Consider the following 25,337-nt stretch of genomic DNA (forward strand, 5'->3'; position numbering starts at 1 on the left):
TCCTGAAGAGGCCAAGTTGGATGCCAAAATTCTGGTGCAATTATGGTAACGTCTGCACCTGTGTCTACCAGACCAGACAACAAAACACCATTTATTTTTATTGTTAATTTTGGTCTTTGTTCATTAATAGAAGTTTGCCAAAAAATTTTCTTTATGTTTTCTCCTGAATTTTCTATTCTCTCTGTTTCATCATTCTGACCAGCATGATTTATTCCAATAGGCATTTGGTTATTTAATCGCTCTCCAGAGCAGGCATTTCCTCTATGACTGCCGGAAAGGTTTGAACTGGATTTGCACTGGGGGCCTGCCTGAGGCCCCTCTGGGAGTTTCCCGAAGACTGAGGCAAAGGATTACCCTGTCTGTCCTTTGTTGATCTACATTCGTTGGTCCAGTGTTTTCCCTTACCACACCTTCTGCATACTCCAGAAGGAAGGGGCATTCTGTTGCCATTGTTCCTTGAAGAAACATTGTTTCTGGAAATGACCTGTCTACAGTCCCTTTTCAAATGTCCTTGCTTTCCACATCCAAAACATCTAACACTCCTCAAACCTTTTGAAATTACTTCTCCTACCCATGTATCATCATGCTCATCAGCTTCAACATTAATTGTTTCTCTAATCCAATCTTCCATAGGTGCAGATCTTGCCCTTAATGGCCTGATTATTCTTTTGCATGCTGCATTCGCATTCTCAAAGGCCAAAGATTCAATTATTGCCTTACCAGCTTCTGAATCCGAGACCGTTCTCTTTACTGCTGAAGCCAGTCTTTGTAAAAAATCTGTAAAAGACTCTTTTGGGCCTTGCTTCACCTTTGTAAATGACTCAGATTTTTTTCCTGGTTCCTCAACTTTGTCCCATGCATTCAAGGCTGCCGTTCGACATAAAATTAGGGTTTGGACATCATATAAACATTGTGCTTGTGCTGAAGCATATTGGCCTTCGCCCATAAGCTGATCCTGGCAAACTTGTACTCCTTTATCCCTCCATTGTTTTTCTATGTTTTTAGCCTCCTCCTTAAACCAAGTCAGAAATTGAAGTCTCTGGCTGGGTTCCAGAACACCTTGTGCGAGGTCCCGCCAGTCCTGTGGTACTATCCTATTATATGTTGACCAAGTGTTTAACATTTGCTTTACATATGGGGAATGCATGCCATAAGATACTATTGCCTCCTTAAACCTTTTTAAATCCAACATTTCAATTGGAGCCCAAGTATTTTGTGTAGCCATTTGATCAGGCATCTGCTGTACTGTTACAGGATAAATTAAGGGTGACTGTGTGAAAACAGGCTTTCTTTCTGCAACCTTATGATCCCGACTTGAAACAACTTCACTGTTAATTTTTTCTGTCTGAATTTTTACAGGTTTAACAAGTTCTTCTAACGCTGTTATCCTGGCACTTAAATTGACTATCTTTTTAAATATTAAAATGTGGATTATTATAGTGATGAGGTGCATAATTCCACCAATACTAATATTATATAGTTGTTCCATTGCCAGACTGCCTAAAATTTCGAACAAAAACCAATTTTCTTCCAATGTACACATAAAACCCATTTGTTTTTTAATGTGGAAAAAAATTATCTTTTAGATAGTTTCCTTTAAAATATCTGATATATTATGACTTACCAAATCTGCGTAGAACAGTAGAAATCCGAGGGGATTTTCAAAGCAGCCACCTAGTGTCCCAGGTGTAAATCCAGAGAGAGAGAGAGAGAGAGAGAGAGAGAGAGAGAGAGAGAGAAAAGAGAGAACGCACAAGAAAGCGTAGCCGGCTAAAGCTTAAATGCAGCCACGTGTTCCCTCTTGTGCCGAGTCAAGGCTTGGGTCTGGCTTCCTTAAGCTCCGACCACGTGCGTTGGCTTTACAGGCAGGGCCCTGTTCGGCAGGGCAGGTCTGAGTTGTTTGTAGCACCGGCTTTAGGCAAGCTGCTCACAGACCTAGGCCTGGGCTAGAAGTTGCTACCCGGACTAGGACGCCAGCAGCTCGGACTAAGAAGCCGATCGCCGCCGGCCGCTGTGTGCCGCCGCTGCCGCCGCCGCCGCCGCCGCGGGCCGCCTGCCGCCCTTGCGGGAAAGCGGACCTGCCGCCAAACCAAGCAGTTTTTAATGGATTCTTGTCACGTTGGGCGCCAGATGTTGATGTAACCAACCGTCTTATTAAATAAGAAACACAGAAACAATGTAAAAGAGAAAGCCGAGAGGTCAGAGCTCAGAGCTAAAATCTCACCCTTCCTCCTGCTGTCCCAGCTTTGCGAAAAGAGACCTACTTCCTGTCGGTTCGTATTTTTAAAGTATGTTGTTCTGCCTTCTCATTGGTTGTAAACCCAAACACATGACTGCCTCGTCACTGTCTGAATGTACAGCCCCCTAGGTCTTAAAGGCATATGTCTCCAATGCTGGCTGTATCCCTGAACACACAGAGATCTTATGGGATTAAAGGCATGTGCCACCACCGCCACACTCTTGTTATGGCTCTAATAGCTCTGACCCTGAACACACAGATATCTATGGGATTAAAGGCGTGTGCCACCACCGCCACACTCTTGCTATGGCTCTAATAGCTCTGACCCCCAGACAACTTTATTTATTAACATACAATCAAATTAATATTTCAGTACAAATCAAAATAATATTTCAATACAATTAGATTACCACCACATGTGTGTGTGTGTATTCATATATGGTATACCTATACACACACACACATATTAAGACAAATAAATAAAAATAAAGAACTCACCAAAAACATTACACTTACACTTACATTTTGTTACAAAAGACAAAAAGATATAGTTCAAGGACATAAGAAGCACAGGGCCTGGTCTGGGAGGAGGGGGTCTCCCTGTGGGATCCGGGCATGCTACCCGCTGATGATGTGTTCACCAACCAGGAAGTGCCTGCAAGCTTCAGTGTCCTGATATTTTTAATCTGTCATTCATTATATAGGCAGGATTGATTAAATCACTAGCCTTATGATTGAAGTTAATCTCTAGCATCCTTCCTTCTCCCAAGGTCAAGTCATTGAAAGTTCCAGCCTTCTAATCATGTGATTGGTTTCTCCGACAGTCACCATTTTGAAGCTATCTAAGGCTTCCACCTGGAGTTGCTTCATTAGCATAACAAAGGCATTCCTATTACTCAGAAAATCTCAAGGGTTTTGAAGCTCAGTGCCAGAAATTGGTGACAAAGACCATCTATGTGGTGTGTGTGTGTGTGTGTGTGTGTGTGTGTGTGTGTGTGTACACACCATACATTTCTTTGTGCATGACTTTAATTTTTGACCTTTCTTCATATATAGTATATAGGTGGGCAGTTTAAATCTTATCTGTCACTTTGTACATTTTATGGGAAAATTCAGTCCATCCTTATAAAATATAATGACTGACATAGTTGACTGTCTTGCTCTTATATTTAACAGTATGCTTTAATCTTCTTCCTAATGTTGCCAATTTTATGAAATTGTTGTTTGTTCTTTTTTGTGCCATGTTAATTGGTTTTATTTTTCAGTTCATTTAGCAACTATCTTCTCTTTTCCAGCACTAGTAATCAAAACATATTGTTCTACTTCATTTCTTTGTTTAAAGAAAAGAAAACAGGCCTTACCTAAGATTCTGCACTACCTAACCAAAACTTAAATTGGTTACTTTGTAACAAATCAGTAAGGAGGTAAATAAAGTATCCATAAAGTAAATAATATCCTCCTATAAAGAAAGTAACTTTGAAAGGACCAATCCTCTTCTTATTCCCTCAGGTTTTAAGAAAAAAAAAATGATTTTTCATACACTATATTCTGATCACAGCTTCCCCTCTCCCAGCTCCTTCCAGATCCTCCCCAGCTATCCACCCACCCAACTCCATGCCTTTCTTTCTCTCTTTAGAAAACAGGTAAACAAATGCCGGGCGTTGGTGGTGCACGCCTTTAATCCCAGCACTCGGGAGGCAGAGCCAGGTGGATCTCTGTGAGTTCGAGGCCAGCCTGGGCTACCAAGTGAGCTCCAGGAAAGGTGCAAAGCTACACAGAGAAACCCTGTCTCGAAAAACAAAACAAAACAAAAAAAAGAAAACAGGTAAACAACAACAAAAATGAAATAATAAAAAAACAAGAAACACACACACAATATAAAAATTGAAAACCATAATATACAAGCAAAAGAGCAGAAAGACAAAAAAAATACCCAAACAAAATGAGCAATATGAGACAAAAAAAAAAATTCACAAAAATATTGAGTTTATTTTGGATTGGGGCCTCCGTGGAGGGTCCATGGAAGAGAACTAATTTTCCCCTTGCAAGCAGATGTCAGTGGTTGTAGGTTCTTGGTCAGGGGTTCTTGGTTGTAGGTTCTTGGTCAAGGGTTCTTGGTCATGGGTTCTTGGTTGTAGGTTCTTGGTCAGGGGTTCTTGGTTGGGGTGGGAGCCTGGGTTGCCTGTTCTTGCTTTGTTCAGCCTTTTCTGCCTGTCAAGCTGACTCCCTCATGCAGCTCCTTGGAGTTTTACCTTGTAGTCAAGACATTTTTCAATGATGAATTAATTACTACTAAGAGCTAATTAGCCTTTGAAGCTCAATTTATTGTCATTGTGTTCTTTGATACCCAATAAAATGTTCCATTCTAGAGCCTTCCTCAGTCTTATCCCCAAATAAGATGAAAAATATTTTTGCTGCCCCGCATCTTCACCTCCACCTCTGTAGGCCATCCCCTCTGATTTACTGAGACTGTTTAGAATATTTTATGCTACAATGATTTCAGAATTTTCTTTGCAAAGTGTCTCTTGTTTCAAGTGTCCTTGTTTACCACTTAAATTGTCCATTTCCAGAGACTACCACAACCCAGTGAGATAGAAATACACATGCATGGAGTGGGAGGGGGCTAAAGTAGCTGGGGAAAGAGACACAAAGACCTAGAGAGAGCTCCGACTTTGCTTACACTCACTTATCCACTCTCTTTTCGACATGTGGTGAGTTGAGTGAGATGTCCCCCATAGCCTCAGGAATTTGAATACTTGGTCCCCAGCTGGTGGCGCTGTGTGGGGGGGTTTAGGAGGTGTGGCCTTGTTGGAAGAAGTATGGGGCTGGGGGGGGCTTTGAGAGGTTTAAAGACTCATGGCATTTCTAGTACTCTCTTTTTTCCTGCTTGTAGTTTACGATGTGAATTCTTGGCTTCCAACTCCAGCCACTGTGCCTCAGCTTTGCCATCATGGACTCTTTTCCCACTGTTAACTATACTAAAACAACAACAAAAATAACAAACAAGTAACTAATATAACACTTTACCATGAGATTCTGTCTTAGGCCGTTCAAGCTGTTACAGCAAAATACTTAGCAGGGAAGGTTCTCCAGAGAAACAACCAATAGACTACAGGTGTTTGTGTGAGAAGGGGCTTGTTAGATCGGCTCCCATGAAGCAGCTGAGCAGTTCCACAATGGTGGGCAGGCTGGAGAGCCAAGGAAAGCTGCAGCCCAATTCAAGAACACAGCGAGAGGCCAGTGATGCTGCCCCGCACGAGACTCAGTGCTTAAGAGCTCCCACCCAACCCCAAGGCAGCTGGTGCGATCTGAGACTGAAGGATGATGAACTGAGTCTGATGTTCAAGGGTAGGGACAGCAGGAAACCGCGCCGGCTCTGAAAGGAAGGGTTAGAATAAGCGAGAATGGATTTTTCTTTTCTGAGTTTTGCTCCATTTGGCTCACCAGTTCATCAGGGTAGGTCTTCCCCATGTCCATAATGATCCCAATGCTAATCTTCTTTAGAAATAGCTGGAACTGTGCTTACCAATCCTCTGATCATCCCTCAATCCGGGCAAGAGGACACCCATAATGCATCATTGAATACTATCAACTAGGTAGATAAATAAATCAGAAAAGCATGTCTTGCAATCTGCAGGGTGGGAAGTTCAAGATCAGAGTGCATTCACGTTTGGTGTCTCACAAGGGTCCGTCTTCATCCTAATGAAAGATACAGGAGATCTTCAAAGTCCCAGCTTCTGAAGCCCCATCACGCCATGACAACCCATAGCATCTAAAGGATGGGCCCGGGGAGAGATCAGGACTTTGGCTGTGTCAGCTGGGAGTGAAGGCCACTGGCAGCTGAAAACAAACTCACACACACACTAATACCTCATTGCAGCCAACAGGCTGCTTTCACCTTGTGACTGTCGGAAGGCTGGGGTCGTGTGCCTTTCCCCTTCCACCGTCCCAATCAGTTCCTGACTGATAACTGTCCCAGATTTTGGTGGGCTTTTGCTTTCCATTCCCGGGCTTGATAACTCTTTTTTGGTCTTTATTCATACCTCATTTGCGCACGCACATGCACACACACACATACACACTATCAGAGCCCACCTGATTCTATATAAACCCGAGTAACAATTTTACTAGTCTAGCTCTGGCCGGAGTTAAGCTCTCAGCACTTTCCAGTAGGTAGATACAATCATAAATCACTGTATACATACATGAAATTCTCAAGGACTAAATGAAAACTAATAGTTCTTCAAAAGTCTAGAGAAATGCACTCAGTTGGTAGATAAATTTGATGCTCTGATGACTGGTAAACTATTAAGATGGATTTTTTAAATTTATTTTTTAATTAGTATACAAAGCAACACGATTCCCTATGACATTTTCATGCATACTTCATTTTAATTGATTCCCGCACCATGTCTACCTCTCACCCCCTTGCTCCCCATTCCCGGCTTGTATCTTCCTTCCCGGTGTTTCCCTTTTGACATTCACTTCACACATGTTCGACCACCCTCTCCATCCTTCTTCCTTGGTGTTTCTCATGGACACTTCCAGTTTCATGTCTTCTACTCAGTCATTCCCACATACATACATACACATAGATACATATTAGAAGACAGGATCCACATGAGAACTAACATGTTTTATCTTTATTTCTGAGCCTAAGTTACTTCACTTAATATATTTCCATTACATTCATTTTCTTGCAAAGTTCATTTTTTTTATTCATGAATCAAATTCCATTGCCTATATGTGTACCACGTTTTCATTATCCATTCATCAGCTGATGAACAGCTAGGCTGATCCCATTTCCTAGCTCTCATGGTAGAGTAGCAATAAACAGGCAAAGTGTCCCTGGGGCAGGACACGGAGTGTTTTGGGTCTCCGCCCTGCAGGGTATAGCTGGGTCATATAGTATTTCCATGTTTCTTTTTGATAATTCTTCACACTGGTTTCCATAGTTGCTGTACCAGTTTATGCTCCCATCAACAGTGAATAAGTGTGTTCCTCTTTCCCCCCGTCCTCATTAGTGTTATTGTCAACTGGTTTTGTGAGGATAGCCATTCTGATCAGCGCGAGATGGAATCGCAATGCAGTTTTGTTGTGGGTGCACATATATGCACATGGGCACCAGAGAACAACCTGGGGTGTCATTCCTCAGGAGGTACAGTCCATCTTGGGGTTTTATTGCTGTTGTTGTTTTGAGACACGGCCTCTTATTGGTCTGGACCTAACCATTATGTTAGGCTGGATGACCAGCAAGCTCCAGGGGGATCTTACTCCCTCTATATCCCCAGTGCTTTGTTAGAAACCCATGACACACCTGAGCTTTTTGTTTGAGCTACCTTTCTAGCCCCCCCCCCCCCAACACAGTTTTAGCTTGCAACTTCTTGATGGCTAAGAATGTTGAATACTTCAAAAATACTTATTGGCTGTTGTTGTTTGGTATTTTGATTGCTGTGGGAGCCCGTTTTCGGGTTCCTCATGGCTTTACCCAGCAGGTCCGCATAGAGGATGATTAGGACCACGGGCCTGAGTGCAGGTGTCTGAGATGGTCTGCACTTGGCTGTGCTGGGGGAGGAGGTCTTTTGCTCCATCCCTTGGCGTCTCTATAAAAACCCTGGGGCAGAGACAGTTGGGCCCGTTGGAATAGGTTCCAGGCCCTCTAGAGGCTATCCTTTATTTTCTGTTTATCTCTGCAAGATTCTCCGCAATAAATCCTTCTATCTAATATTTCCTGCTGCTCACACTCAAGAAAACTCTGGGGAACTGTGGGGTTGGTGTGTAAATGCCCCACAGATTGCATTCTGACAAAGTTTGTTTTGGATCAGAGGGCAGAGCTAGCCACTAACTGATCCAAATTAATCATAGAGTTTTTGGAGGACTGAGGACAAATAGAGAGACAGGAAGTAGTAAGGCAGGGCTTAGAGAGGATCTTAGCCCTTTTGGAGGGAAGAATGGAAGAGGTAGGAGGTTACTAATGGTCTGACTCCTGATTTATTATTGATAAAGAATAATTAGATAAATGCTTTAGGCTGTTTGTAGCTCGTGTGAACTGTCTCTGAAGATAGTTGAAATTCATTGTCCCATTTCCTGATTGGCAGTTTTGGGTTTGGGTGTTTAATGTTGCTGTTCTTTAGTTGTTTTACCCCATCTTAAATATAGCTTCTTTTCCATTCTGTAGACTGTTTGCTCTGCTGATAGTTTCTCTTGCTATGTAGAAACATTTTAACATCATGTAATCCCATCTGTCAGTCCTGTGCTGTTGGAGTTCTACTCAAAAATTTTTCCATCCATATATATATGTATATATATATATATATATATATATATATATACACATATATATATGTGTGTGTGTGTGTGTGTGTGTGTGTATTTTATTTCCCATATAAATTTATATATAAAATATATATATAATTTCCATATATATATTATATCTTGAAGTATTTCTCCTTTTTTCCTCTAGATATTTCAGGATTTACAGGTGTTTTGTTTTGTTTTGGAGACAGGGTTTCTCTGTGTAACAGCCCTGGCTGTCCTAGAACTCACTCTGTAGACAAGGCTGGCCTCAAACTCAGAGATCCGCCTGCCTCTGCCGCTCAAGTGCTGGGATTAAAGGTGTGTGCCAACATGCCTGGCTCAGCATTTACAGTTTTAAATCAAGCTTTTTGGTCCACTTTGAACTGATTTTCTTAAAGGTGAGAGATGTGGATCTAAACTCATTTTTCTGCATGTGGAAATACAGTCTTGCAAGCACCATTTATTTAATAGGCTGTCGTGTTTCTAGCATGTTTTGATAACTTTGTTAAGAATTAGGTGGCCATAGCCATGTGGGTTTATTCATGGGTATTTATTTTCTCTCTTGTGTTCCACTTACCAAGTTATACATGCCTGTTTTATTCTAGTACTATATTATCTACATCACTATGACTCTGTAGTATAGTTTTGTTGTTAAGACATATTCTTACTATCAAGCCCCGGTTGGCCTGGAACTTGTTATGTAGCCCAGGCTGGCCTCAAACTCACAGCGACTGTCTGCCTCTGCCTCCTAAGTACTGGGATTAAAGGCGTGCATTACAACAACCTGCTAAGTCTAGTTTGACAGCAGTTCCTATGATACCTTGGCACTGTTCTTTCTACTTGAGATTGGTTTGGCTGTATTTCTGTATGAACTCTAGAATTGCTTTCTCCAATTTTGTGAAGAATGTCCTTCGATTTCTGATAGGGATTACACTGAATCCATAGATAAGTTTGGGTAGTAGAGCCATTTTCACAATATTAATTCTGCTCATCGAGGAGCATGGAAGTTCTTTACACGGTCTAGAGCGGTGGTTCTCAACCTTCCTAAGGCTGCAACTCTTTAACACAGTTCCTCATGCTGTGGTGACCCCCAACCATAAAATCATTTTATTGCTACTTTGAAACTGTAATTTTGTGACTTATGAATTGTAAAGCAAATATCTGATATGCAGTATTGATATGCGACCCCTAAAGGGGCTGTGACCCACATGTGGAGAACCACCGTCTAGTGTCTTCACTTTCTTTTTTCAGTGTCTTAATGTTTTCATTAAGGATATAGGGATCTTTCGCCTCCTTGGTTAGGTAAATTCCTATGCCCTGTAAATCCAATAAACTCACTGGTTTCCAGAATGGAACTGGAACCTTAGGAGGAAGATAGACATTGTTTACATCTCCCCTAGGAAGAAATTTTAGCAAAATGTGTAAGTGAGCAGGAGTGTAAAGGTGTGTATGCCCATGCGCACCCACATGACCATCGGAGCAGGGGATTGGGTGGCTGCCTCTATTCTTTTCTACCTTAGTGCCTTGAGACAGGGTTTTTCATTGATGTTAATCTCAACGTTTTGGACTGGCTGGCTGGTGAGCTCTCTCGATCTGCTTGTCTCCACATCCCAGTTACCAACATGCTCAGCTGTGGCTGCCATTCTACATGGCTGCTGAGGATTTGAACTCAGGTTCTCCCCTTGCAGAACAAGCAAGCACTCACAGAGCCATTTCCCAAGCCCACAATTCCCCTTTCACCTCTAAATTTATCAATTTTGGTCTTCTCTTTCTTTTGGTTAGTTTAGCTCTGGGTCTGTCACTCATTTATGTTTTCAAAGAAATAGCTCTTTGACTAATTCTATGTGTCTATTCTGTTTCGTTCATTTCTGCCATAATCTTTACTAGAGCCTGAGGCACGTCACTAGGTTGTTTGAAATCTTTCTGACCATCTAATAGCTATACTCTTTTGGGACTGACTTGGTTACATCCCAAAGGTTCTGGCAGATTGTGCTTTCATTTGATTTTTAGTAATTTTTAAAATTCTCTCCTGATTTCTTTAATGACCCACTGTTCATTCAAAAGCATGTTGTTCGATCTCCAAGTATTTGTGTATTTCCCAAGTTTAGCCTTGATGATGACGACATGTTATTGGACTTAAGTTTTTTCGATCCAGTCAATCTGCATTTTCTTTGGTTTAAGGGTGTTTGCATTCAAGGTTATATTGTGATTATGTTGTCTCTGAAGGCCTGAGTTGGCTGAAGTGGTTACTTTCCTCCAGGGCCGCCCTGTCCTGTCATTACTCGGCTCTCCTTAACCACACAGCCAGTCCTTCCGTTTATAAATCAGTCTGGTGGAGGGTAAGAAAACTAAATCCAGGGTGGGGGGAAACCGATGTAACTATTAATGATAGAAAATTTATTATTATACAGAGTTATGCAATCTGAAGTCAAAGGACTTCCCCAAATAAGCTGTGCATTCCTGTATTACAGGTACTGGATCACAGTAACAATTCCAGGGGAACAAAATAAGAATTCAGAAAAGACCATCTCAGAGGTTCCAGAGCAGGGGACACAGCCGAGGACAGCCTTGGTTCCTGAAGACTAACAGTCACTCTGGGGCATGAATTTACTAGCTGGTTGCTGAAAACTGGATCCAATGCGGGGTTGACTGTCACGGAACCGGCGGTGCTGAGGAGGGGGATGCAGACTGTGAATGGCAGGCAGCAGCCTTGCTTCTAGGGAAGTAGTATCTGCAAAGATGTTTAAGGAAGACACAGCTCATCGCTCTAACTCAGCTTTACCCGACTACCAGTTCTCAGGTAATCACTTCAAACACTGTGGAGGTCCTGTGTCTTAACCCCTTCTCTTCATATTAGAAACACTCTGCTGTTGTTAGAACTTGTGACTGTCATTGTTATGTGGTCTACTAACATTCTTGACATTGGGCAAGCACATAAAACGTGGCTTCTGTATTAAGGTTTTATAGGGACATAAATGCTTTTGAGACCACACGGAGAGTACATAATTCAGTAAGGACCTAGGTAAAAAGATACAGCTTCTGTACATTAGAGCCTGGAGGTTAATTCTGCTGTTTCTAGCCATTTTGGACGCAGTTTAGTTTACAGTTCAAAAATGCTGACCTATAGAGCCAGGTCTTGAGAAAAACGATCAGTCTAGCAAATGTAAATGGGGACTTGAAGTTCACAATGGATTTCACACTGCCTCTTAAGAGTACTTCAGAAGGAAGCAGGGGTGTAGCTCAGTGGAAGTGAGCCTTCCTAGCACGTGTAAGACCCAAGTTCAATCCCCAGCACCACAGTTAAAACAAAACACAAAGAGGAACACGTCCAAGGCTCTAGGATAAAAGACTTCACTTGTTTCAGTTAACTTAGCGTAGTGAGCAGAATGAAGGTCTTCAAATTCGGCCTCCACCACAGACCTGCAGGGTCTCGAGAGAAGTGACAAGAAAAGATGTCACCAAACGGCAGTGTTTCAGTTAGCTCTCCCCGCTCTCCTTTTATCATCATCATTGTTATTTATTGTTCAAGGCAGGGTCTCTCTGTGTAGCCCTGGCTGTCCTGGAACTGACTTTGTAGACCAGGCTGGCCTCGAACTCACAGAGATCTGCCCGCCTCTGCCTCCTGAGTGCTGGGATTAAAGGTGTGTGCCACCACACCCAGCTACCATATATCCTTTTTAAATGAAAAAAAAAAAAAATTAAGTGTATTTATTTGTGTGTGTGTGTGTGTGTGCGTGCGTGCGTGCGTGCGTGCGTGCGTGCGCAGGTCAGAAGACAACTTGCAGGAATCAGTTCTCTGCTTCAACTATGTGGATTCTGGGGATTGAGCTCAGGCCATCTTGGCATCGAGCATCTTTATTTGCTGAGCCTTATCTTAATCTACTTCTAGGCATCTAGAAATGCTTGGGTGTATTTATTTCCTTGGGTGTGTACTCTAGATTATACAAGCTGTAAAGTACCTCTTAGCTGGGTCTCACTGAAGAGGGACAGAGTGAAGAACGCAGACTAGGGAACAGTTACTAAACTCCAGCACAGTTTTCCCCCTTGGTTGAAGAACACACTTTCCAGACCACAAAGGATACATGTAAGTTGGGATGCCTCTTGCGGCCAAATGTTTCCGAATAAGTCTTTCAGTGCCGTACCAGTTAAAACCCTTTGTAGCATGTCCAATGCGTGGAAGATGAACACTTGCTATTGAAAAGAAAAGATTATGATAATCAGTGGAAAATATATACAGAAGAAAATAATTACTGATGGCCTCATGAAAAGTGTACAATTACAATGTCAAAAATGTTCTGGGGAGGAAATGAAAGAGGGGGCAAGTAAGATTTTCTGTGGGGGACAAAGACCCACAGGTTCTAGAAGTAAGTAGATATGATGGACGTAGATTATGACTGATGGGTGAATCAATTAAAACAAGCATAAATTCTCCAAAAAGTCAAGAAATTCCCCAGACACTGAGATACACTAGGCTGGGACAGAGTAAACTCTTTCAGAAAAGAACTGTCAGTTGCAATGTGTGTCAAGGAGGCTGAGGACCGCCTCCTCATCTGTACAATGAGAACAGTGCCCACTGGACGGACACGGTACACAAGGAAAGGGATCTGTGAACACAAAATGATGTGGCGAGACCTGGTTTGCGTTTACTGTGCAAACCAGGGGAGTCTTCACATTTCTCGCCTCCCTTCAAAAGTCACAGCACACAGGACAGAAATTCTTCTCATCCTGAGCAGAGGGAAGGGCTTACCTTTCTTCTTCTTCGCTGCTAAAAACACCTTCTTGAGGCCCTCTTCTAGGGCCACCATCTTGATGCCAGACAGGACGTTGGCGCGATCGCGGTGCTGAGCCACCATCAAGGCCAACTAGAAAGAACAAGCAGTGGACAACTGACAGGGGAGCGGGCAGTCACACTGCCAGCAGGTGAGCTGGCCACATGGGAGACCCACGTCAGCGAGGCCCCGGGCTGAGCCCTGTTCCTCTGGATGCTGCCTGGGCACCAGTATCCTACAATGGACGAAGGGACTGGCCCGTATGATTTCGTGGTAACTTATAAAGGCTTCTCTTCCTGGTTTTATGGTAGGTTCAGAGACGTGGACTCTCCTAAATGTTCTCCAGGGAAAAGAGAACTGTCGGAATCTCGGCTGACATGATGTCAGGAGTTGTATATTTCAGCCCTCTACCTGGTGCTCATCGGCGCCACACCCCCCAGGACAGAGTTATCCATCTCTGTCCTAACAGCCGGTAAAGACGGTGCCCCCAGCACCCCCCAGAGGTCCTCAAGGGAACTGCTGAGGCAAAGCAATAGGGTCCCTCATGCATGCTGCTGTTCACCGTGAGCATCCTGCTTTCTTCTGCAGTCCTGGGTGGGGATTAAACCCAGGGCCCGGGGCAGGCTGGGCCAGTGACCTACCACCGCCACATTCACAGCCGCCAGCTTGAGTCCCTGGATGCTGGTTCTTGTGCACAGACACAGAATCCCCCTCCGCCCACTTTGTGCAGCGTTTTAGAAATTACCGAGAGAAGAAACAGGAAACACTTTGCTGTTAGCCACACAGACCACCAGGTATTTGAGTGTGAGCTTCTCTCGGCCTCAGTTTCTAACTCTTTTCTAAGATAGCAATGATCTGGCTCGAAATTCAAATATGGATTTGGGCCTCAGAGACAATCAGGTGGATGTGGTAAAAAATAGAACTCACTACAGATACTCCAAATGACAGGCACGCAGGAAATACTTAAGATGCAAAGCAGGGGAGGGGTGGGCTCCTTCCTGTGTTCCGCCGGCTAGAAAGTGTAATCCTTCACACACATTTTTTGTATAAACACAAATGATGAACCTTCAGAATCTTGCATCCTATTTTCTATTCTACTCAGGAAACGTTTTCGAGCATATTCTATGAGCCAGCACTGTGTGGACTGCTAACAATAAAAAGAATGAACAGAGACAGAAGGGGCTGGTGGCCAGGCCTATGGCCAGAGTTTGATCCCTCAGACCCACAGGATGGAAAGAGAGAACAGACCCCTGCAAGTTGTCCTCTAAACCAACACACATGGGTACAGGCAAGCGCACACACACATACACACACACACACACACACACACACACACACACACACACACACACGGCACCAAATAAGTAAAAATGTAATAATAAATAAATTTACACAAATGACTAAAAAATAGGAATGCCTGTACGTGAAGGGCCTGCTGTTTAGGCCAGGGAAAGAGCAGGGTGGTGTTTCGGGACTGTAACGGAAGGGAGCCCTGAGGCGCTGGAAAAGACGTGCAGAGTGGCCTGCCTACCTGCCTGTTGTGGGTGGATTGTGTCTCTCCCCCAATGGCTACGTTGAAGCATCAAACCCTTGGGACCTAAGTTGTGACGACATATGGACAAAGTCTTTATGAGACTACGTAAAAACGAGGTTGGGCCCTAATCCAAGCTTACACTTGCACTTTGAAGAGGAAACTTTGGAGGCCAGGGGAAAACTCGAGACAAGGAGGACGGCTCGGGCAGGAAAGTGCTTGTCTCTCAGGTACAAGGACCCGAGTTCATCCCCTGAACCCACATACAAAGCTGGGTGTAGTGGCATGCACTTGGAACCCCAAAACTGGGGAGCTGAAGACAGCTGGATCCAAGGCTTGCTGGTGAGCTCCAGGACAGAGACCCAGTCTGAAGCAAACAAGGTGGGTGGCCCCTGAGAACTGCCGTGTGAGGTTCATCTCTGGCCTCCACATGCGTGTGCAAACACACACACACACACACACACACACACACACACACACACACACACACACACACGAAACTAGGACACAGAGACATCAGAGATGTGCATACACAGAAGAAAGACACGCGGTGACACGAGGAGGTGGCTGGTCATGTACAAGCCGACAAGAAAAGCCCAACGCACCGCTGCCCCACGTGGTCACGCCGTCTCCAGCGACACTCGCAATGTTTCCAGGGCTGAAGCCACCCGGTCCGTGCCATGGGTGTGGCAGCCCTACCAAGCTACCGGGCTGCTACAGAGGCTGGGCAGTGAGCACTTGACGGGGACACACGGACACATGGACACACGGACACGCACACACACCAGGAGAGATTTAAGGGAAGCTGTTATGAGCCAAGCTTTGGTTCTGATATGTGACAGTTTCTTACTTACCAAATCTTGTCCTTTGTCTCGTGACTCTTTATCATCAATAGGAAATAGAAGGACACCTCCCAAACTCAAGTCTGCGGTTTGAAAGAGAGACAGAAGACCATTAAGTTCCCGAAGGGCTATTCTGAATCTTGCTTATGTGTTCACTTTCTCAATCCCATCACATTTCTGTTATTTTCTTGCCTTTTGAAATACGATCTCACTCTGTAGCTCAGGCTATCCCTGAACTCGCAGCAATCCTCCTGCCTCGACTTCCCCAGTGCCAGGACTTTGGGCGTGCACCTACTTGGTTTTGCACTCCACCTCCCTCGGAACTTTCACAGCTGTTCTCTGTCTCCTGACCTGTCCTCATCTTAGCCCGGGACTCAGCTCCTGTCTTCCTGCATTTTCATGTTCTCCAAACTCGGCGGTCCTCACACGTGGTTACCAGCCTAGTGCGCCGTGGCCATCACGGTGACTCCAAAAGGCAGAGGAATAGGGCAGGGGAGTTCTGAGCTTGAGGTTCCTTAGGAGTCTCCTGTTTGTCTTCAGTCACTCAAAGGCTGCCCTCACCATTTCCATCTATCTATTTATTTCCCTACCATCCAAATCAGACCAAGCTGGTGCTCTAGACAAATGGGCCAGTTTAGTTCTGGGCTCTACAGACCCAGTTTATATTTTCTGTTCAAACAAAAATGATGAAGCAAAATGATAAATATCCCACATACCCTAATCTTTTAAGGCATCTAAAACACCTGAAGCCCTGCTGTACCATTCTCCCAATCAGATTTCCCAAACCAGCCGACTACCTCTGGATGGTCTCTAGGATGTGGCTAAGCTTCCTTTTAAAATGTAACTTTCCTCTCCTCCTTGGACAGTGGCTCTACCCTGGGCTGTGTGGGGCTGTGTAACTGCCTAGATTCTTCAGCCATTAGGTGTTGGGAATGGTGTGACAAAGATTAAAAAAAACAAAACAAAAACAAACAAACAAACAAACAAACAAACAAAGGACTCTTGGGAACTCTCCTGCCACCTCTCTCCAATAATTTGAGTCCGACCACCCTCCTGAGCTGTCCCTGGGAGCGCTAGCGAAGGCTCATCTGCTCTGCTGGGCCCTGTGCCAATCCTCTTGAGAGATGACGGCACAGTCCACGGGCCCTTATACTGTAAGTCTGTGCAGCCGCCATGGAGTCTTCCCACGCCTCCAAATGGTCAAGGGAACGTGGCTGCTGAAAAGGGTGAGATCCAGCGGCCATTCCCAGTCCTCACTCTTACTCCAGTGTCTCCATACTGTGGATCTCTCTGCCTTCTTCACACCCTCTCTTTTCTAGTACAAAGTGGGTATCTCTAATTAGAAATCCAAAATTCAAAGTGCGCCAACATCTGAGTTTTGAACTCAGATTCTCACCTGACACCAAAGCAGAAAGTTGCCCACCTGACCTCATGTGATGGGTGCCTTAAAAACATTGTATGAAATTACCTTTGTGTTGCTTATTAGATGCATGTGAAACATAAACAAATCTTGTATTCAGACTCAGATCCCAAACCCACAGATTCATAATGTCAATGCAAATATTCCAAATTCTTTTAGAAATCTGAAATTTAAAACACTTGTGGTCCCAAGCATTTTAGATAAGGTCTACTCAACCTTTACATCAAAAGTTCCCTTTACATTCTCAAGTTCCCTCTTTTCTCTAACAATCTGTTTGCTCTTCCTGCCTCAGTGACTACATGGATGTTCCCCAGGCTCCATCATCTGTGATCTCATTTCCTCCTCATGATTACAATGCAGGACTTCGCACAGGGACTCCTCCATCCACACCTCTCACTCCACTCTCCCAGGCTCTCTGCTTTTCCAGCTGCCAGATCAGAGCCCAGATCTGGAGTGACTTCTCTCAACAGTCCATGTCTCTAGAGCTGGTACTCGCTCTGTCTGTGTACCCCTTCCTCCCTACCCTACAGAACTGGGCAGAAGCAGGAGCTGGACCCCGACAGACCCTGAGAACTCTGGCAGGTGTTCCATCCTCCCAGCAGACCCTCACCCCCTCAGCCACCTCCGGAGGGAGCACAGGAGCCTTCCACTTCCCCTGCCGCTGGAAAGAAAAGGCCTTTTCCTGCCCTGGTGCCAATGGCTAACACTGTTCATCAAGACCCCCCTGTCCTCAAACAACCTTACTTCTGCCTTCCGGGAGTGTGGTAATCCTGGCTGTGGTGACCTCAAAAGACACCCTCTTTCCCCTGAGCTGTCGTGAACAGTTTCAAAGCGCCTCCACTAGGTACGGTGTTCCTCTATGGGGACAGTCGGTTCGGTGAACAGGGACGCGATCTTCAGGGAGAACACTTGAATCCGCTATCCTTATTACAGCCCCAAAGAAGATGGGGAAAGTTAGCTATACATTATGGACCAGAAAATAGACACTCAGGAAGATCTGCCTCAGAGTGACAGTGGCGGCAGAAGCCAGGCTCCGGCTGGCTCGTCCCTGTCCTGCGGTACCTGCTAACCCACCCCATGCAGGGTTCTAAGTGTCCTCTCCTGTCCCATGCCGCCCTGGACCCACTCCGTCTCTTACCTTTCATTTTCCCAGCCAGCTCATATACTTTTCTTGGCTCGGCGGATCGTGCTTCCAGAGCTGTGAATAAGCCACCTCTGCCCCAGCGGCCAGAATCATCTGACAGGAGAGAGAGAAAAGTGTCCGTCTACAGCAGGCAGGTCCAGTCCACAACTCAGAAAACCAAAGGCACACCAACAGGCTTGTGGGGGAGTGACTTCTGAGAGAAGGCTCTGTCTAATCTCCTAGGAATATTCTAGAAGGTAGACTGGGCCCTTGTGCCAGGAAGGATCAAAACAGGAATCTCAGAAATGAAGTGTTCCGAAAGAGCAGAAGCCCTGGTGCCTCTGTAGTGGCTGGAGGTAAGATGCGGGATGAAGAACAGAGTGGACAGACATAACGGAGTGGCCGCTGGGAAGGCCACAGTGCACACTCCATACACAGGAAGGAGGAGGAGAAGCAGGGCTCAGTCCAAGCTGGAACTAGCACCGCTGGTTAAACCTGGTATTTATACTCATTTATTCTACACCCATTGGCTCGTACATCTTACATGTCAAGCACCGTTCTGAGCACCAGGCTTATAACAGTGAACAACAAAAACAAAAGTCTCTGCTCCATGAAATGCTAATTTTCTCATGCCATGAGATAGACAAATAAACAAATACATGTTTATCATGTTGGGTGACAGAATGCTCGACAAAGGAGAACAGGATAGAATAAGATAGAAAATAATGATGGCGGCTGCTTTGCCCAGGAGGCAGGGAAGAGCACTCTGAGAAGCAGACATCTGCACAGCGCTCAGCGTGGTTGTTGGGGAAAGAGGATTCCAGGTGAAGGAAGTAAAAGCGTGACGGTCTCAAGGAAGAGCACACTTGGAGTTTTGCTTTTCCCCACGGGATGTACTTATTTTCCAAATGTCACCTCATTTCACCGCCTTAAATATGCCGTGCAGAGGATAAAGCGGATACCAAGAGCCCATATGAGTAAGGAAGTTTCGGCCCAAGGAGGGTGGATAATTCAGCCCCCTAAAGGACAGCGTCAAGTCTCACGGCGAAGAGCCACGCCCCTTGACCAAATGGATGCTGCACTGGGATCATCACTCTAAGGTCGCATTTCGCCTTATCCTTCCAACTTCCTGGCATCACAGAGGCAAGACATCCCCAGGGCCCCGGCCCATTTTTCGTACCTACACAGTGCACAATGACAGCATCCTCTGCGCCAGCCTGGGGGTGGGTGACGTCGCCGCTAACATACTTGATGGAGGTTGAGTCTGGGTCTTCAGCATCTAGCTGGCCAGAAGTCTCGTCTTCTCCATCCTCAAGGTCCTCCAGCTCGCTGTCCTCCGAGGGCAGACAGCAGGATTGGTAGCTGTTGGATTCCCACCAGGCCATCCTTCACCAGACCAGAGAGGAAGGCAGTTAATGACCCCCCGGGCCGTCTATTCACAGGCGGTGACAAGTGGAACTGTGAACAGCACCTCCCCCTACCGAAGTTTTCTGCTTAAGTGTAAACAGCCAAGTTCCTGACTGGCCTCACTGCCTCCCGACCACACTCACAACAAGAAGCCACCAGGTGTCTGTCTGTAAGAACACACCTGAGAGGGACCGTTCAAATAAATGGCTCCTCGTCACACAGCTACAATAACATCTTCTAAAATTCCTGTCTCAGGGCCAGCAGGTAAGGGTGCTTTGCCTCAGAGCCCGAGCACCCGAGTTCAATCCCAGGAACCCACAGGGTGAAGGGAGAGAAGACACTCTGGCAAGTTGTCCTCCGACCTCCCTGTGTGTGTGTGTGTGTGTGTGTGTGTGTGTGTGTGTGTGCACGGCACACACACACACACACATAATAAATAAATAAAAAAATAAATAATAAATTCTTGTTTAACAGAATGCATCTTCACCTTGGCCCTGAGGACTAAATGTAAACATTTAATCTTTCGAATTACACTCTGACTCCAGGAAGAGCTGCCAGAGTGAAAATCACGGGGTTCTGGCTTTAAAGCCATGTCAGCTGTGGACTCACAACCCATGACCTTAGCAACAGGGACCCCCCCAGCCACTCCCCCCCCCCCCCCCCCCCCGCTGTCTCCCCGCTCCCCGGCCTGGTACACAGCAGACGCACTTCTTCCTGTGTTCAGCCTCCTCCCTTGCCCTCTTCCTCTCTTCCATTAGTCTCTTTCTCTTGGCTGCTGCCTCCTGTCTTTTCTTCTGTCTGTCCTCCAGCTCTTCCGGGCTCAGAATCTTCTTCCTTTTGAGGGGCCCTTCGGCCAGGCCTGGGATTAGAACCTTAGGGAGATGAAGACCCACAGTCAGGACGGCCCGGGCCTGCCTGCTCCTCCGCAAGCTTCACCCAAAGCCCCCTGCAGAAGCAAGAGAAACACCACATCGCCACACTGCCTGTGTGCCGGGCACTGACGGCGAGGCGCCGTCATTTACTGGTTCACGCCTCACAGGCACCCTGGCCACTAGACTCAGCCAGTGCACTGCCGAGGCCGGCAGAGGCGTTCACGATCACGTTGCGAGGAACAAGGTACTCCCAGATAACCTTCCTTCCTTGACTGAAGTCATAGCTCGTGGGAAGCCATTTTTAGTTTAAACCGTTTTAATGGAACTCTTTCTACAAATGCATCGTATGATTCCCTTTGAAACAGGTCAGTTTCTGCAGCCTCAGTACTTAATGACAGCTCTAGAGAACACATATGGAATGCCAGGCACTGGGGTATCCTGTGCCATTATGACTGCCATCCTCTTAATTATGATGAATGCCAAGAGCAGACATGGTATTTTCTCATAACAACGTGATCCCCACAGGGGTGGCTTAGAGGACCAAGAGATGCTTTTACTCACATGAAGTCATGTAATATACTCACCTTCTTAATGTGTGTTTGGAGACAGGATCTCATGTAGCCCAGGCTAGCCTTGAAATTGGTATGGAGCTAGTCTGGTCTTGAACTACTGAACCTCCTGCCTCCAGTTCCCAAGTACTGGGATTACAGGCATGTACCACTATGCTCGATTTCTTAATGCTTTTTTTGAAATTAGTTTTTATTTATTATTTGTGTGTGTGTGAGAGAGAGAGAGAGAGAGAGAAAGAGAGAATGCCATGGCATAAGCATGGAAGTCAGTTCTCCCCTCTAACGGGTTCTGGGAATCGAACTCTGTCAGGCTTGCCCAGCAGCTGCTCTCCCTACTGAACCATCCTGCCAGTCCCCTGATGTCTTTTAAAGATTTATTTATCTTATATTTTATGTGTACGAGTGCTTTACTTGCATATATGTATGGGCGCCGTGTGTGCAGGAGGTCAGAAGAGGGTTGCTTCCCCAGAACCGGAGTGACACAAGCATGTGAGCTGCCATGCAGGTGCTGGGAATCTGGGTCCTCTTGAGAACAGGACTGGCTCCTAACCAGGGAGCCATCTCTCCAGCCCTCTCCGGCCTGACCAATACTTTTAGAACATTTCACCGTTTTTTACATAAAGTTCAGTTCACTTGCTATATTCAGTCAACACACTCTTGTGTCTTAACAGCCCATCCTAAGAGAACCAAGTGACCCGGCATCGCTCTCTGTTTTCTTAGGGTAACAGCTTGGAAGGGTTTATGGTTCTATAGACATGCAATATCGCTTACGCTGCCTTTATTTCGGAGGGAGCGGCCCCCGTGACTCGGTTTCTCTAGAAGAGTTTTCTGAAGATTCACCAGCTGTTCAAATGACGTTCTGTCTTCCTTGCTGGGCTCTTTAGAATAATCTTTACCTTCAAATAAGTACATATGGTCTTCTAAGAACACAAAACCAAAGAAAGGAATGTCAGACACAGGAAGACGAATTCATGCCGTTCAAAGCAGCCACGAAGGTGAACAAGGAAATGGCCCATACTCTAAAAATGAGCCAAGCCCAGCCTACCACCACAGTGCCTCATTCCTGTCAGGAACACCTTTGGTTCTGCATAGGAGTCCTGTGCGTCCTCTTTTCACAGGACAGAACGTGGTTCATAACCCGGGGGTCCGTCCTTGATGACCCATGACCGGAGAATCCCTTCACCCTGCTGAGTCTTCAGCCACGCATTTATCCCCTTCTGCTCCTCGGCACGAATCTCACTGACTTGAAGACTCCGCAATAAATCCCACTTTTTAATGTCAAGCACACATTGGGTATTCAGCCCGCTCCCCGCTTTCCTATGCTAGAGAAACAAATGGCACATCGTCTGAGGAAGCGAGGCGTCGCAGAAACGATCCCTGCGTTTGCAGTGCTGTAGCCCCCATGCTGCACCCTCCCGCCCCCCCCCCCCCCCCCCCCCCCCCCGCTCCCCAGCCGGCTGAGCTTGCACAGGGGTGGAGGCGTCCTCGGTTCCCGCGGCTGAATGAGGAAGGAGGGTTCGGATTCTGAGGCCAGAGTGCTTTAGTCAATCATGACTGACACAGAAAACATTCTTGAACCTCACTCATGCTGTGTGATCACTCTGTTTTGGTTTTGAGGATTTTATTTTTATTTTGAATTATGTGTATCCATGTATGTGTCTGGGTGTGGGTTTGTACACATGAGTACAGCGCCCATGGGTACCAGAAGAGGGTGTCAAACCCCCCCAGAGCCAGCTGAAGCTACACCCAGTTGTCAGTTACCCAACATGGGTGTTGGGAGCTGGAAAGCACACACATTTATAAGGCCATTTACAGATAGAGACAGAGGCTCAGTGAGGCTGGGTGAACAGCCCAGATCAGGAATCAAGTGAGAAGCATCTGTGATCAGCACCCACAGAGAGACGAGAATAATCAGAAACTGGAATGCACGTAAGAGCACACGTGACCAAGTAATGTGTTTCCAGAGCATTGTGAAGTTAGCTATAAGTATGTTTTCTCTGGAGAGTATGAAAGCAAAACATTTTCATTCCCAGGAGATCAATTGCTTCACACTTGTACCGAACTCTAACCAGCTGTAATTCTAATTGGCATTTGCTAATTAAATCAGCAGGGGGCTTTCAATGAGATGCTCTATCAACAAGTGGAAAAGAAAATAGAGATCTGAGAAGTGTCAAAACACCATCGACATATGTAGCTACATACACCATGAAATTCTAACTTCTAGCATAAAGGTGCCTTTCAAAAACCCTGGCATTCAAGAGAAACCAGTCACGTGTGGGGTTTTCATGGGAGTTGTGCTAACAACTAATCTTTCCCATCCACTGATGCTATTTCAAATCGTGCTCCCTCACTCTTCGGCCAAGGGGAGGCTGAAACCACACCCTAGACCTGTGGTTCTCCACCTGTGGGTGGTGACCCTGCCCCAAGGGGTTGCATATCAAATCTCCTCCATATCAGATACTTACACTACAATTCATAACAGCAGCAAAATCAGTTAGGAAATAGCAATAAAAATAACGTTATGGTTGGGGGTCACCACACCATGAGGAACTGTATTAAAGGGTCGCAGCCTTAGGAAGGTTGAGAACTATGGCCCCGGACCCTCACATATACCCTGCCAGTTCAGTCAGCTGCCACACAGGGAGCCTAGACCCATTCATCAAAGACAAGTTTCCAAACGTTAATCCTACGGGGGATTTTTTTTTCTTTTTTTTTTCCTGGCAGTTGGCCTGTCTAAAAATGCATAATTTTTCAGCAGTCAAATTGACTTAGAAGTGCAATGATCTTTCTGAATAACACTGCAATTTTATTTTGTCCTGGCAAATGTTGAAAAACTAAGTTGAAATTAATCCGAGTGAGCGGAGAATTGGATGTAAGCTTTGGTATTTAAGGTAATCAAATATAACTTTAAAATATGGCCACATGCACCACCACCACCACCACCACCCCCCCACCTCCCCCCCCCCCCACCCCGCACCACCACCTGAAACCTCTCAATGACAGTAACGGGGTTTTAAGGAAGATATATGAGGCCACAGTAAGTGAGGAAGTTCCGCACTCTCTGGAGAACATGGAGGAGCGGCTGGAGGAAACAGATGAACAGGAGCCACAGAAGCGGGGCACAGGGGCTCGGCCAAGTTCACCATGAGAACTGACCCTCTCAACAGAAGCTTGGGTTTCTCAAGGGCAGTGTATCCCAGGCAGGGCCTAAGAGAATATCCACACACCAAAAAACGCTGGAAAACACACAACTTCTGATACACCCTTCTTTTCAGCTTAAACCAGTGAGGTTATTTCAACCCCTCACTCTTCCATGGACGATACTGGAGAATTTGTCTCTGCCACTGGCCAATTAAAGATGTCGAACACGCGTATGCCGGAAGGCTCCCTCTGCAAAATCTGGCTCGCCAAGCACAGTGCTGGAGTGAGGCCCTATCCACTCCAGCAGAGCTGCCTGTTAGCCTCGGGACACTGGGCATTTCTAGAAGACTACCAATAAGAACGAAAGATTCCAAAACAAAATTAAAAAATAAATAAAAAAATAAAAAAATAAATAAGAGGAGAAAGGAAAGCACCTGGAAGAAAAAGCAGGGAATCTTGTAAAAACTGTAACAAACGTCCACCCTGTAATACGCGTTCTAAACGGATAACAAATGTTCTCAGAGAAGAAGCAGGGATAACATCACGCCCTTGAAATGACAGCAGAACGCAATTAAAACGGAGAACAGAAAGCATCTTGAAGAATATGAATGGGATGCTATCGTGTGGCATTTAAACATGACAAGTGTCAAAGGGCAGTGTCACCTGAAATGACCGGCTGCCCCAATTCCAACTTCTCCACCTGTCCCATAAACATCTCAGCAGTCCCTGCCTGCTACGAAATGAAGAGTCGGGAGAAACTGTAAACTCCCATTTGCGAGTGAACAGAGAAACGGGCATCCAAGCAGCGGGCATCCAAGCAGCGGGGCGTCAGCTCCAGAGCCACACTACCGGGATGCCAGACGCGAACAGGCAAGGAAGCAGCAGGACTCCAGCAGTATCTGACAGAGGTAGTGAGGACGGGCTGAGACCCAGGCACCAGAGCAGCGACTACTAAGGAAGGGAAAGGGACTAGAAAGCAGGTGTAGCCAGACATTTTGGAAGACACCACGCTCTGTGTGCTTGTGTCGGGGATGTGGGGTAACTTTCCCCTTCTCACCATGTTACAGCAGCCAAGGGAAAGAGAAAGGAAGTGATGCAAAATCAGCTTCCGGATAAACAAAAGGGAA

At 45.7% G+C, this 25,337-nt stretch overlaps 1 protein-coding gene across 2 annotated transcripts in view; it reads right to left on the reverse strand.

The window, feature by feature from the left end:
- Positions 1 to 10,912: 10,912 nt before the first annotated feature.
- Positions 10,913 to 25,337, reverse strand: part of Chd1l (chromodomain helicase DNA binding protein 1 like) — a 55,964-nt gene continuing 41,539 nt past the window's right edge. For both annotated transcript variants that reach the window (XM_016001161.3, XM_076574631.1), the window contains 8 exons: positions 21,841 to 21,989; positions 20,337 to 20,500; positions 19,402 to 19,607; positions 18,237 to 18,335; positions 15,691 to 15,761; positions 13,284 to 13,398; positions 12,619 to 12,727; positions 10,913 to 11,267 (listed from right to left, as the gene is read on the reverse strand). In XM_016001161.3, coding sequence (XP_015856647.1) covers positions 11,189 to 11,267; positions 12,619 to 12,727; positions 13,284 to 13,398; positions 15,691 to 15,761; positions 18,237 to 18,335; positions 19,402 to 19,607; positions 20,337 to 20,500; positions 21,841 to 21,989 — 992 coding nt within the window. In that variant the 3' untranslated portion in view covers positions 10,913 to 11,188. The remainder of the gene's footprint in view (positions 11,268 to 12,618; positions 12,728 to 13,283; positions 13,399 to 15,690; positions 15,762 to 18,236; positions 18,336 to 19,401; positions 19,608 to 20,336; positions 20,501 to 21,840; positions 21,990 to 25,337) is intronic.

Source organism: Peromyscus maniculatus, chromosome 6 (genome assembly GCF_049852395.1).
Source record: "Peromyscus maniculatus bairdii isolate BWxNUB_F1_BW_parent chromosome 6, HU_Pman_BW_mat_3.1, whole genome shotgun sequence".
Lineage (NCBI taxonomy): Eukaryota > Metazoa > Chordata > Mammalia > Rodentia > Cricetidae > Peromyscus > Peromyscus maniculatus.